Raw genomic sequence first — 14,740 nt, forward strand, 5'->3', positions numbered from 1 at the left:
TTTGAAACCCCAGTGATCTCCTCTAAGGAGGACACAGCATCTCAAGTTAATCATAAGACTATTTTTAGATTTTTTAAAAATATATTTCTTTATTGATTTCAGAGAGGAAGGGAGAAGGAGATAGAAACATCAATGATGAGAGAGAATCATTGATTGGCTGCCTCCTGCACACCCCAAACTGAGGATGAAGCCCGCAACCTAGCCATGTGCCCTTGGCCGGAATCGAACCCAGGACCCTTCAGTCTGCAGGAAGACTATTTTTAAATCTATTGGGTTAACAGTTAAAAAAAATAGAGGTCTACTGATCTCATGCTTTTTTGTTTTGTAAGGAGATCATGCTTTTTTGTTTTGTTTTGTTTTGTTTTTGGTTGGTTCCAATTTTTTATTTATTTTCTTCCTCTCAATTATTTCATCAAGAATGTTTACTACTCTAAATTCACCATTGCCCTTACCTGATCTTTCTTTCCTCTGCTTAGAATGCCTTTTTTGCATAACTCCAAAGCTCTTCAGCCACTTCTTCCAGAAAGTCTTTCTTGACTTTGCCTTCCATTGCAGCCCTAAGGATATTTTTTTTCTTGCATTTCTTTCTTTTCATATATTACACCCTCACTAGTTTATATACTTCAGCACAGGCTACTTCCATCAAATAGAAGTCTCCCATGGTTTTTAAATGATGTGCTATTATTTTATACTAGAAGCCCGGTGCACGAAATTAGTGCGGCAGGGGGGGGCGTCCCTCAGCCCAGCCTGCACTGTCTCCAATCTGGGACCCCTCTCACAATTCAGAACTGCTGGCTCCCAACCACTCGCCTGCCTGCCTGCCTGATAGCCCCTAACCGCTTCTGCCTGTCAGCCTGATCACCCCCTAACCCAGGGGTGGGCAAACTTTTTGACTCGAGGGCCACAATGGGTTCTTAAACTGGACCGGAGGGCCGGAACAAAAGCATGGATGGAGTGTTTGTGTGAACTAATATAAGTTCAAAGTAAACATCATTACATAAAAGGGTACGGTCTTTTTTTTTTTTTTTTTTTTTTTTTTTAGTTTTATTCATTTCAAACGGGCCGGATCCGGGGCCGTAGTTTGCCCACGGCTGCCCTAACCACTCCCTGGCCCGATCGCCGCCAATGGCCCTCCCCTGCTGGCCCAGTCGTCCCCAACTGCCCTCCCCTGCTGGCCCGGTCACCCCTAACTGCCCTCCCCTGCCAGCCTGGTCACCCCCAATGGGCAGTCGGACATCCCTCTCACAATCCAGGACTGCTGGCTCCCAACCACTTGCCTGACTGCCTGCCTGCCTGATTTGCCCCCAACTGCCCTCCCCTGAAGGCCTGGTCACTCCTAACTGCCCTCCCCTGCCAGCCTGGTCGCCCCTAACTGACCTCCCCTGCAGGCTTGGTCGCCCCCAACTGCCCTCCCCTGCTGGCCTGGTCACCCCTAACTGCCCTCCCCTGCCAGTCTGGTTGCCCCTAACTGCCCTCTCCTGAAGGCCATTTTGTGGCAGCCATCTTTGAACACACAGGGACGGCCATCTTGTGTGTTGGAGTAATGGTCAATTTGCATACTGGCAATGACTAATTGGCATATCTGGGCTAATTAGCATATTCCTCTCTTATTATATAGGATAGTGCTAAGAAAGAACAAAACACTACCAGTTATAATTGTGAAACACCCAAAATGTAAGATGATCCTAATTTCAGAGAAGTCAAAATATGGGAAGGAGGAGAATATTTATATAGGAATCAAAATTCTGCAAGTCTTAACTGACTCTGTATCTTCAACAGTAACAAAATGTCTAGGCATATAGAAAATGCACATTAAATGTTTGCAGAATGAATGAATTCAACTTAGATTTATACTTTTCATCAGTATGCATTTTTATTTATTCAAAAACCAAAAAAAAATATCTAAGAATAAAAATTTTTAGATTTTTAAAACTAAGACCTATGGATATAATTTACAAATACACTAGTTCTGATTTTAATTGAATAACTACAGCACCAGGAAGAAAAACTTTTTTGTTGTTTTCTAAATATAACTGTTATGATTTCACATTAAAATACAGCCTGGGGTCCTGGCCAGGTAGCTCAGTTGGTTAGAGTGATGACCCAATACACCAAGTTTGTGGGTTTGGTGTCCAGTCAGGGCACATACAAGAATCAACCAATGAATGCATAAGTAAGTAGAACAATAAATTAATGTTTCTCTCTTTAAAAATCAATGAAAAAATAAAATACATGATGGGGCAAAAGTAGGTTTACAGTGTTTGTATAAAAAAATTACAATTATTAAAAAATATAAGAATAAATTGTGTTTTGCGTGCTCACAACTGTAAACCTACTTTTGCCCCCACCTTGTAAAACCCACAATGTCAATTACCTGGGTGAACAAGCATTGTTATATTATAGTAGGTAAAAAAAAGAAACATGTTATTTTAGAGTATCCATTCTTGATGATCTGCACTAACAATAGGGATATGGGTGGTAAATAATTCAAAATAAAGGATAGTTTAAAACTCATTTATATTTGTTTATGAAGTACATTCACATAGTCATACTGTGAACAGAAAAACACAAACATAGACTGTCAGGCCCAGAGGTAGATATTAATAAATTATCAGCACTTGTTTAATTTCAGAAAACAAACTGGCTCTTATTCTTGGATTAAATTTTCATGGAGAAGCTATCCTATCAAAAGCTGAAAACTTTAGAAAGATTAAAATATGTTTAAGTTTAAATTTAATCTAAGTGAGATGTTTGTAAGTTGTTATTCATTTAAGATAATGATCAAGTCTAGATATCAATGAGAGGCATAAGTGGTATAAAGGAGTGGAAAACTAAAATCCTACAACAATAAATTTGGAAATCTAGCTTCCTTTCCTTTAAAATGATAAAAGTAGTTACCCATTACTGAACTAGATGCTTTACATACATTATTTCTAATCTTTAATAACCTATGGAGTAGATATTTATACCATAATTTTCATACCTGAGTGCACTGAGGCTATAAAAGATTAAATAACTTGTCTAAAGTTACAAAGCTAGCAGTAATAAAATCATTTATGTATAAGTAGCTTTCTGGTCCAAAGAAGAAAGCTCAGAAAAAAATGGGAAATCTTCTCTGTAATGAGAAACAAAAGAACCAAAAAGAGGAAGACAGCATTATCTCAATTTACACAAAGAGGTTGGAAGGTTGCTTTGAGAAAAAATACTCAGAATTCTAGGAACTGATAAATTCTGGGATTCCATTTTGTAATGTCTAGCAGCAGTCAAGTAATTAATCCCAATAGCTTTTAGCCTGAAAATGCACAATAATTAAAGACTACCTTTACTAATCTAATACATATATCCCTCACAGGTTTCTCACTAAAGAAGACATAGTAAAAATTATCTCTGATTCCATAATTTCAAATTATTTTCATCTTTGTCACTAAGGGAAGTAGTTATTGCACAGGAGTTAAGAGTGAAGACCACGAAGAAGGACAAAATGGGTAAGATCCTGACTTCTTAGCTATATAACCTTGAGCAAGTTACTTAACCTAAGTAACTTTCTTTATCTATCTATAAAATAAGGATACTGATATCTGGTTCACAATTATTGTAATGAATAAATGAGATAATGTGTATAAAATATTCCACATAATATCTGGTATACAGTAAGTGCCCAATAAATTTGTTAGGGTAATATGCTTTGATGACCTCTATGTTTTATTGGGATATTTTATGTTAAGCAAAAACTTAAAATGTTTTTTATTGATTGTACAAGGAAAAGAAAAGTATTAAAATTTCCGTTCAAAGTGTCAGAACACTTTTCAGTGTCTGGACAATTTACCAAAAACCTTTAACAAAACCCAGATTTTACAAGAAAAGACAAACTTTAGTCCTTTGAAATTCACTAGTTCTTCTGTACATAATGTGGAAGCATATTAAAATGTAAGACAGAGCACAACATTTGTAATATATTATTGTTACAGTAACAGAACTATTCCTCCAGACTAGAGTCAATTTCATCATTCACCACTGAGGGGAGCTGCAACCTAAAAAAAGGTTTATATAGACTCCCAATGTTATTTTTAAACTTTCTCACACCTCATAATATTTGTTTAATAAAATTGTAATATATTTTAAATTAATTTGATAAGCATGCCTGAATTCTCTTTTGGAGACTTTACAAGGAATAAGAAGGCTCATTATATCCATGGAATAAAATGGGAGATCCCTATCTAAATCTTCTCTGCTTTTGCTCCACAGCACTTGCTAACATACTATATATTTGTCATGTAACATACACGATATATTTGTTATCTAATATAGTACATATTTCTCAGACAATGATTTTTACTCTCTCTTTCTTTCACTCCCCCCCCCCCCCGCCTTTCTCTCTCTCTCACACACAAACACACACACACGCACACACACACAGGAATGTAAGCCCCATGAAGATTTTTTTCATGGTTTATACACCACTCTACAGTATTTCTAGCCTAAAACAGTGCCAAGCACAAAATACATGCACAGTGAATTAATTGCTACTTAATGAATAAATGAATATTGGTTCATTTATTTGAAAGGTTAAAAACACATTAGATAATGTCAAATATAATAGTCCCTCTCGTCCACAGTTCACTTTCAAGGTTTCAGTTACTTATGGTCAACTGCGGTCCAAAAATATTAAATGGAAAATTCCAGAAATAAACTATTCATAACTTTTAAATTGTATGCCCTTCTGAGTAGCATGATAAAATCTCGGGCTGTCCCACTCTATCCAGCCAGGGAGTTAATCATCCCTTTGTCCAGAGTATAAGCTATCTGCCCATTAGTCATTTAGTAGTCTTCTAGGTCAGTGGTCGGCAAACTGCGGCTCGCGAGCCACATGTGGCTCTTTGGTCCCTTGAGTGTGGCCACGAAGTTTCAATCGCACTGTACGTGCGCGCCTACACGTGGTATTTTGTGGAAGAGCCACACTCAAGGGGCCGTAGTTTGCCAACCACTGTTCTAGGTTACCGGATTGTAGAGATATTGCAACATTGTGTTCAAGTAACCCTTTTGCTTATTCATAATGGCCCCAAAGCATAAAACTAGTAATACTGGCAGATACAACAAACAAAAACTGTAAGTGCTTCCTTTAAGTGAAAAGGTGAAAGTTCTTAACTATTTAAAAAAACACACACAAAAAACATAAAAAATGTATGCTAAGATTGAAAAAATGAATCTTCTATCCATGAAACTGCCTAATTCATATTAAACTTTATCTTGGATATGTATGTACAGGTTCCATATTATCTGTAGTTTCAGGCATCCACTGGAGGTCCTGGAATATATCCCCTGTAAGTAAGGGGGGACTACTGTAAAGCAAACTGCTCCTACCTGAAAAAAATGAAATGTTTACATATACTGAATTTTGGTTTTAAAAGAAAATATCTAAGAGCCATTTTTTAATCCTACAGATGAGTACACAGACAGATCTCATGAGAATGACTTGTTTAATATACATTTATAGTAGAATCCTTCTTAAATGATCTGAATGGCACAGAGAGTTGGTTAATTAAATGAAGTAGTCGCCTATTAACCATGTTGACACATGTGGGGTTAAAACCAGGATGTTTTATTGACAGCATGGGAAGTATGAGGTAATCTATGTAAATTAAGTAGAGGTTGATAAGAAGAACTTCTATGTAATGGCAAATGGGATCCTTCACATACTATCGCGCTGCCACTAGAGTCTACTTTTTAAATTTTTCTTCTATACAGTTGATGGATTTTTAGGTAATCTCTCTCTCACCCTCTCTTTACTTTTATTAGCATTTATCTTATGCAGAATATACTCCCAGGCCTTATTTTTTCGTTTCTTCAAGGATTTTTTTTTCTTCTTCTGTGCAATCTCTTTTCTGGTTTAGGAAAAATCTCCTCTTTTTCAGCAGGATCATCTCAATATGGCAGGGAGAGCTCATGTATGGATTAATCCACTGATGAGCTCTGTAAATTCTGCATCACATCTTCAGACCATTGTTCACCTGGGTGTGCTCAATGACTAAATAATCTAAACCCTTAAGTTCAGCATTACTGTTTGCATTTTTAACCACATGCAGCCAAAATTCAGCACTCTTTTTGGGCCACTGACCCTGCAACTCCAGCCTCACTGTTTGGCCTGGATGCATCTACCAACTCCACTACTCTAGTAACAGAATGGCACACATTGCTTCTGTAAAGTGACATCCTTCAGATAATGGTTGGCTGTTCAGATATTCATAACCTTGATGACCTGGGCAGTTTCATGAGTGTTCTTAAAGTGAACACAAAGATTTGAACTTCTTGATTTGCATGATTTTGTGGGGTTTTCTGGGTCAAGAGAATAGCAAACCATTTTCAGGTGCCCTCAGGATGCTTACAGGACGGAGCTATAATTCCTCCCTTAAAAATAATAATCTGGAGAGAAACCAAGATGGCGGCAGAGGTAAACACCGGAAATTGCTGCCTCCCACAACAACTTCAAAAATACAACGAAAAGACAAAACGGACATCATCCAGAACTACAGGAAGGCTGGCTGAGTGGAAATTCTACAACTAGAAGGAAAGAGAAAAGCACACTGACTCAGAGGAGCTGCGTAAGTAAAGTGCAGAGGTACAGAGGCTCGAGCGCACGCGGGGAAAGGGGCTGGCACCTGAGGACGCAGTGTCTTTTTGAATCGGAAGGGAGTCACAAGCTCCCGACTGCTTTGAACTCCGGTTCCGGGAAGTTTCTGGGGACCCGGACTAGTGCGGGGAGAGACTGGACGGTCTGGCAGCGGGCAGAACTCAGAACTTGAGGGCAGCTTTCCCTCAGAGGTGCTTGCAGCAATTACTGGGACACTGACACGCTGGGCCCCTTAGGGCAGGGCTGAGGATCTGCCATAGCTGCTTGCTCCGCCTGTTGATTCCGAGACCCTGCCCCACCCAGGCTTCGGCAGAGGCTTTTGAATATGAATGCCCTGGCCCTTTGCAACCTGAAAATTACCTAACAAATTGCAGCCGGGCCAGACAGACCCAGAACTTCCAAGAGAAGGCCCAAGGCCCCACAGCAGCTTGCATTGCTTCACAGCTGGGCCTCATCTGGGCACCTCCAAACTCCAAAAAAGGAAGGGGAATCTGCAGATCTCTTCATAGCTCCTGCTGGGTAACCTCAGGCAGAGGCTAAATAAGCACCTCCTTAGATCCAAGAGCCAGTGTACCCAGTGGTCAGAGTGGGACCATCCAGATTACAACTCCTCAGATCCATAAGGGACGCACTAAGGGGGCAGACTCAGTGAGCACCAAAGCCCCACTGAAGCAAGTCTTGCCCCAGAAGGATGTCTTCAGCATAGAAGTTCTTCCACTGCAGACACAGCTGATTCTCACTGCCAATTGGCCTAGAGGTCAATTCCTCCCAGTGATACCTACAACAATCAAGGCATAACTACAATAAGACTGTGAACAAAGCCCACAAGGGTGTGCACCAAGAGTGTCCACCTCAGGTAATTGGGGAGGCTGAGCCACTGGGCCCTATAGGACATCTAACACACAAAACCACTCTACCAACACAGGGAAACAAAAAAAATGCGGAGACAAAGAAACAGAACACAAATGACAGAAATGGAGGAAAGCAAACGTTTGGATATACAGTTCAAAACCACGTTTATAAGGTTTTTCAAGAATTTTCTGGAAACCACCGATAAATTTAGTGAGACCCTGGAGGATATGAAAAAAGACCAACTAAAAATTAAGCATACACTGACTGAAATAAAGGATAATATACAGAGATCCAACAGCAGACAAGAGGATCCCAAGAATCAAGTCAAAGATTTGAAATACGAAGAAACAAAAAATACCCAACTGAAAAAGCAAAAAGAAAAAAGAATCCAAAAATATGAAGGTAGTGTAAGGAGCCTCTGGGACAACTTCAAGCGTACCAACATCCGAATTATAGGGGTGCCAGAAGAAGAGAGAGAGCAAGATATTGAAAACCTATTTGAAAAAAAAAACAAAAAAAAAAACAAAAAAAAGAAAACCTATTTGAAGAAATAATGACAGAAAACTTCCCCCACCTGGTGAAAGAAATAGACTTACAAGTCCAGGAAGCACAGAGAACCCCAAACAAAAGGAATCCAAAGAGGACCACACCAAGACACATCATAATTAAAATGCCAAGAGCAAAAGACAAAGAGAGAATCTTAAAAGCAGCAAGAGAAAGACAGTCAGTTACCTACAAGGGAGTACCCATACGACTGTCAGCTGATTTCTCAACAGAAACCATGCAGGCCAGAAGAGAGTGGCAGGAAATATTCAAAGTGATGAATAGCAAGAACCTACAACCAAGATTACTTTATCCAGCAAAGCTATCATTCAGAATTGAAGGTCAGATAAAGTGCTTCACAGATAAGAAAAAGCTAAAGGAGTTCATCACCACCAAACCAGCATTATATGAAATGCTGAAAGGTATTCTTTAAGAAGAGGAAGAAGAAAAAGGAACTCTTACCATTTGCCACAGCATGGATGGAACTGGAGAGCATTATGCTAAGTGAAATAAACCAGTCAGAGAAGGATAAATACCACATGATCTCACTCATTTGTGGAATATAATGAACAACATAAACTGATGAACAAGGACTGATCCAGAGACAGAGAGGCATTGATTGGACTGTCGGGCCTTGGAGGGAAGGTAGGGGAGGGTGGGGGTAAGGGGGAAAGATCAACCAAAGGACTTATATGCAAGCATATAGGCCTAACCAATGGACACAGACAACAGGGGCGGTGAGGGCATGAGGGGGGGGGGGGGGGTGAAGGTTGGGGGGGGGATAAAGACACATATTTAATATCTTAATCAATAAAAAATATATTTAAAAATGTAAAAAAAAATCTTTACAGGATTTCTAACAGTTAACTATAATCAATCACTCTTTCAACAAATATCTACTGAGTACCTATTACACAAAAGGCATTATGTAAAAAAAAATTTTTTGTGGTATATACAGACATATATAGAACAGAACTTTTCCCCTGTTAAATTTACTTATCCAAGCAGAGGTCCTGTTTAGCATCTCAGAAATTTGACCTCAATTTTCCAGAGCACATAAAAAGATTTAATACCCAGATAGGAAAGAAGAAAACTATTCTCAAAATTCATTTATTCCTCTCACTATATAGGAGTTGGTCCAGGCAGAAAGAAATTAAGTTCCTGCCCAATCCTGGTCTATTTTCCGGGAAAGAATACACTACCTTTCTTTTTGTTTTATTTTAGGTTTAATTATACTACCTCATCCTTTGAGATTAGATAGATCACAATTTGGGATAGTTATTCTAATTTAAAGTATGTAACTTATTATATTCTCTTTTAAGTTATATATTTTAAATGATTTGGTTATAACGTACATTCATGCTTTTTCCCGTGTATTAAGAACACAGCAGCCCTGGCTCAGCAGATAGAGCGTCGGCCTGCGGACTCAAGGGTCCCAGGTTCGATTCCGGTCGAGGGCATGTACCTTGGTTGCGGGCGCATCCCCAGTGGGGAGTGTGCGGGAGGCAGCTGATCGATGTTTCTAACTCTCTATCCCTCTCTCTTCCTCTCTGTGAAAAATCAATGAAATATAAAAAAAAAAAAAAGAACACAGCAATTTCACAATACCTCCAAAATCTGGTAACTATATACAATATAAGTAAATATGATAATAGATGTATTTAATATTTACCTTTCTCTCTTTAACAACTCTTTTAAAAAATAAACATGGTGCTAGCAAAATAGACAAATTCCTTGTCTCTAAAAAAAAACTTGCTATAAAAATAGCTTTAAGCCAGTAATAATAAAATCATAAGAAATTCATCTAATAAACGTTATTTTATTGCATTTGGGTTCCTAGCAAGCATTATTAATTATTGTCATCATTATTGACAGCTGAAAAACTGCCTCCCTCCCACATTCTGATTAATTTTAATTTTCTTCAAATTAGATCTTCAATACCTAGATTTCTCTCTAAGTTTTGCTACCTCTTAAAAGATGGGTATACTTTTTTCATACCCATAGCTGAGAAATCAGATTTCTGCTAGAATGACTAGTATCTTCCTCAATATGAAAAGCAAGTTTATACCACAATTCAATTTTCCATTTTTAAAATAAATTAAACTACAGTTGACATACAATATTATGTTGAATACAAGAAATGTTATTCAACATTTACATACCTTTCAAAGTGATGACTGATATAAATCTTGTAACCATCTGTAATCTGTCATCGCACTGACTTATTTTATAACTAGAAGGGTATACCTCTTAGACCCTTCACCTTTTTTTCACCCACACAAGTTAATTTTCTTTTTTTTTAATTTGACATAGAAAGTAGCTATTATAGAAACAAGAAGTAGGAGGGAATAAAACTGTTGTGCTAAGAAGTTCAGAATAAGAAACTCACAACAATACTCATATTCCATTCCAGATTTAAAAGTATACAGAAAATACATATAGAGATATGGATTTTTAAAGAAAGATATAAATTAGGGAGACATTAATTTATTCCAAAATGGTATACTAGTTAATTATTTTAAATATTTAATTCTTCATGAACTTGAAAACCAAAAATTTGATCTACAAAAAGGTAATTTTCAAAAAGTTAATAAAATATTTCTATCAACTAAAACAAAGTCAGAAACCAAGGAAAAGCCCTCTGAGATCAGTAAACAAAAAAACTTTACTTTTAGATGAAGAAACTAAGTCCTAGAATATAATCTACTGAGGGTCACCAGCTTTGAAGATACAAAATCAGGATTTATAGTCAATTCTAACCCAACCAAAAGTTCATGTTTTCTCTATACTATGATATGGGAGAAAGAAAAATTTATTATTTTCAAATAAGAGTATGAGGCAGAGAGTCAAGAGACATTATACTATTAAAAAGCATAATGATGGCTGAGAATCTCCACAAGTCCAGTGTTTTACCCACTACATAACTCAGAGTTAAGGTTTTTAGAATCATTGGATGGCATAGTAAAATTTAACTCTAGTAATAGTTTAAAAAAAATGTTGGTTTTATAAACAATATGAATAATAGTTCAAAGTCATCTATATTATGTTTCTTGAATTTTTGTAAGTCTAATTCATTAATAAACATTTTTACAGAAGGAATACTAACATATTTTATTTTCCGTTTTCCTGCTAACGTCATTTCCTTACCTCACAGTCACATTTCTAGCAACTTCAACTATTTGAGTAAGAAATATACAAATGAACAAAATGAGCTTTAATAAATATCATTAAAAGGATATCAAATATACTTTCTGACTTGAGAAACACATAACTCCAAAGGAAAAGGATAACTCAAAATATACCCTTTTATCTCATGATCCACTTAACATCTCTTTCATTTAAAATTTTAATATTTCTCTATTGACATTTAAAACACCTTTATAAAATATATAACACAAAATACCATATAGCTTTTTTTTTTTTTTTTTTTTTTTACTTCCACCTTTCAGTAGGTTAGTTAGTTCATAACCTATTCTTTAAAAATTTAGAACTGATATGCTTCCCTATCCTAAGAGTAATTGGGTTGTAAAAACACCTTTCTAAACAAATATAAAGTTACCATTTTTTTACACATTTTACCATTAATTACAACCCAAATTTAATTCTTTCATACATCAACTTAACAAACAGACTTTAGATTCGATGTATAACACAACCATGCACATTGAAAACTGAAAGAACATACATTGGGGAGAAGTTCCTGATGTGAGAATGAAAGCTAGCTTTTGAAGCTGTAACTAATTTCAAGAAATCTAAGTCTGTTTGTTTTTAAAACTTCAGTGGCTATTCAAAGTAAAATGTTCAAATCTATCATTACAGAAAAGCCAGAGTGTTGTTAACATGTGTGAACCTTCAACATGATATCGGCTTGATATCCAGCCATCAGAACTCCACTTGCTATGCTTGGACCTGACCTTCCTCCCAAGCTTCCCAGATCGTTCAGACTAAAAATGGCCCAGTTACTGCTGGAAAAAGTGTAAGAATCCTTTTATCACTGAGATATAAAACAAGGTCACGCAATATGCTAACTTGGGAAGGAAATATATGCTGCAAAGCATGTTAAAATCTGTTATAAATATATTATAGAACTTTAATGCTGGTCATGATAACAATGACGATAATTATAAAAACTAATATTCATTAAAATTAAGTATTTAATCCTCACAACAACCATTATGGCTGAGAAGTTAAGAAACTAACCAAGATCACAGAGCTTGTAAGTGAAAGAGCTAGAGCTTGAAATATCTGACTCCAGAACCCACACTCTTTTTAATTTACTATATTTCCATTGCCTATCTTCCCTAATCCCTATTCAAATATATTATTAAACACCTACCTGCCAGTCACTTAAATTCCACAATATGTAAATTGAAGATTATTAAAGCACCAATCTAGAATCCCTCAACCCAAACAAAAAGTAAAGCATGTGCTTTATTTTAAAAAGATTTCAAAGGTCACTCATGATTTCATTCAACAAATGTTTAAATGAAAATTTGCTGTGAGAAGCACCATGCTATATGCTGAACAGATAAAAAGTTGAAGAAGACATAGTCTTTCCCTCAAGCCCCCAAAATACATATATAATTCAGTACTGAAGAGCATTTTTACTTTTTTTAAAAAAAATATATTTTATTGATTTTTTACAGAGAGGAAGGGAGAGAGATAGTCAGAAACATCGATGAAAGAGAAACATCGATCAGCTGCCTCCTGCACACCCCCCACTGGGGATGTGCCCGCAACCCAGGTACAAGCCCTTGATCGGAATCGAACCTGAGACCTTTCAGTCCCCAGGCCGACGCACTATCCACTGAGCCAAACCGGTTTTGGCGCATTTTTACTTTTAAATCACTATTTAATTTTATAAGGCAACATTACTCCTATTACCAAAATGCTAGCGTAGCTTAGTAATGTATATAGTAAAAATGTTAAAGAAGACAGACTTTGCCATTAGCTTACATTTTCGATGACAAATGTCCACTCTTTATCTTCAAATTCCTCTGCATGAGGATCCTGTAATAAAAGCAAAATTATAAAGTTGATATACATTTCTTTTTTTTTAATTGATTTTAGAAAGGGAGGAAGGGAGAGAGAGAAAAAACCATCAATGTAAGAGAGAGACATCATCAGTTGCCTCCATACATGCCCCGATCGGGAACTGAATCCATGACCTTCTGGTGCATGGAACAATGCTACAACCAAAAGAGCCACATTTCTTTAATGTAATCAATCAAGCAATAAAATGCAGGCTGCCTTGTTTTCAGCTTTATCAACATTTTAGGCAGAACGGCTTACTCTATTTCCCTAAATTTAAAGCATTATTTTATATTGAGAAATACTCTATTTCACTTATATTGATGCATATCATCTTCCAGCATTACATAGATGACAAGATAAAAAGAAACCCGATCAAAGACAGATAGCGAAAACTATTAAGAAGCACTTTATTTAGATATTAGATGCTTCTACAAAGCCCTGCCTTCATTTTTATACATGTAAATATTTTAAATTAAAAGTATCACTTGAGGCAAGGCTTTCTTCTGAGCAGAGGTTATGTAAACATCTGGGATTTCAAAGCACTGCAAAGGCCCTAATACTCTACATAAAATGGCAAACTGGTATGGCTATTGATATATTGAAGGATAATCAATCCTACAACCAAACACAACTTAAAAAAAAAGGACATTTTTGCAAGTATTTATTTGATAAATATTTATTAGATACTTATCCTATCTAATAAAAGAGAAACATGGTAATTAGCATACGACCGCTAGCCTTTCCATTGGCTAATCAGGGCGATATGCAAATTAACTGCCAGCCAAGATGGCGGCCAGCAGCCAGGCAGCTGGAAGCTAACATGAGGCTTGCTTGCTTCAGTGACGGAGGACTCCAACGTTCCCCGCCTGCCTTGCTGGCCTCTGAGCTTGCAGTTTAAGAAACACTGTAACAAATATAGAAGCTAAAGAAAACCCCAGAAACCTGCTTTCAGCCGGTCAAGATCTCAGAGCTGGAGTTATACATTGTTTCGATTATAGAACCCAAACAAACCAGATACCTGGTTTCAGCAGCAGAGGCCTCAGAGCTGGAGCCAGAGCTAAAGCTGGCCCAGAATAAAAAAAGAAAAAAGAAAAAAAGGAGCAGTTGGGAGCTTCAGTCGGCCTGAAAACAGACCTCAGCCCCTCACCCAGACTGGTCAGGCACCCCAGTGGGGACCCCCACCCTGAATGGTGTGTGACCAGCTGCAAACAGCCATCATCCCCTCACCCAGGCTGGCCAGGCACCCCAGTGGGGACCCCCACCCTGATCCAGGACACCCTTCAGGGCAAACCAGCCAACCCCACCCATGAACCAGGCCTCTATCCTATATAGTAAAAGGGTAATATGCCTCCCAGCACCAGGATCAGCGGAGCCGCGAGGCCTCCCAGTGCCGGGATCAGTGTGACAGGGGGCAGAGCCCAAACCCACTGATCGCCCTGCGGCTCTGTGTGTGACAGGGGGCGGGGCCACAACCTCCCTATCTGCCCTGCTCTGTTCATGACAGGGGAAGGCGCCCCAACCCCCTGATCAGCCCTGCTCTGTGCCTGATAGGGGGGAGCTCCCCAACTCCCTGATCGCCCTGCGGCTCTGTGTGTGACAGGGTGCGGTGCCCCAACACCCCCCACCACGGGCCCTGCTCTGTGTGTGACGGGGTAGAGCCATAACCTCCCCATCGGCCCTGCC

The 14,740-nt window shown here is 38.0% G+C and overlaps 1 protein-coding gene across 14 annotated transcripts in view; it reads right to left on the reverse strand.

Moving 5' to 3' along the window:
- EHBP1 (EH domain binding protein 1) overlaps window positions 1-14,740 on the reverse strand; it is a 326,529-nt gene that overhangs the window by 257,447 nt on the left and 54,342 nt on the right. For all 14 annotated transcript variants that reach the window (XM_059659691.1, XM_059659690.1, XM_059659693.1 and 11 more), the window contains exon 5: window positions 12,980-13,033. In XM_059659691.1, the coding sequence (XP_059515674.1) occupies window positions 12,980-13,033 (54 nt within the window). The remainder of the gene's footprint in view (window positions 1-12,979; window positions 13,034-14,740) is intronic.

The sequence above is a fragment of the Myotis daubentonii genome, chromosome 12 (genome assembly GCF_963259705.1).
Source record: "Myotis daubentonii chromosome 12, mMyoDau2.1, whole genome shotgun sequence".
NCBI classification, from domain to species: domain Eukaryota; kingdom Metazoa; phylum Chordata; class Mammalia; order Chiroptera; family Vespertilionidae; genus Myotis; species Myotis daubentonii.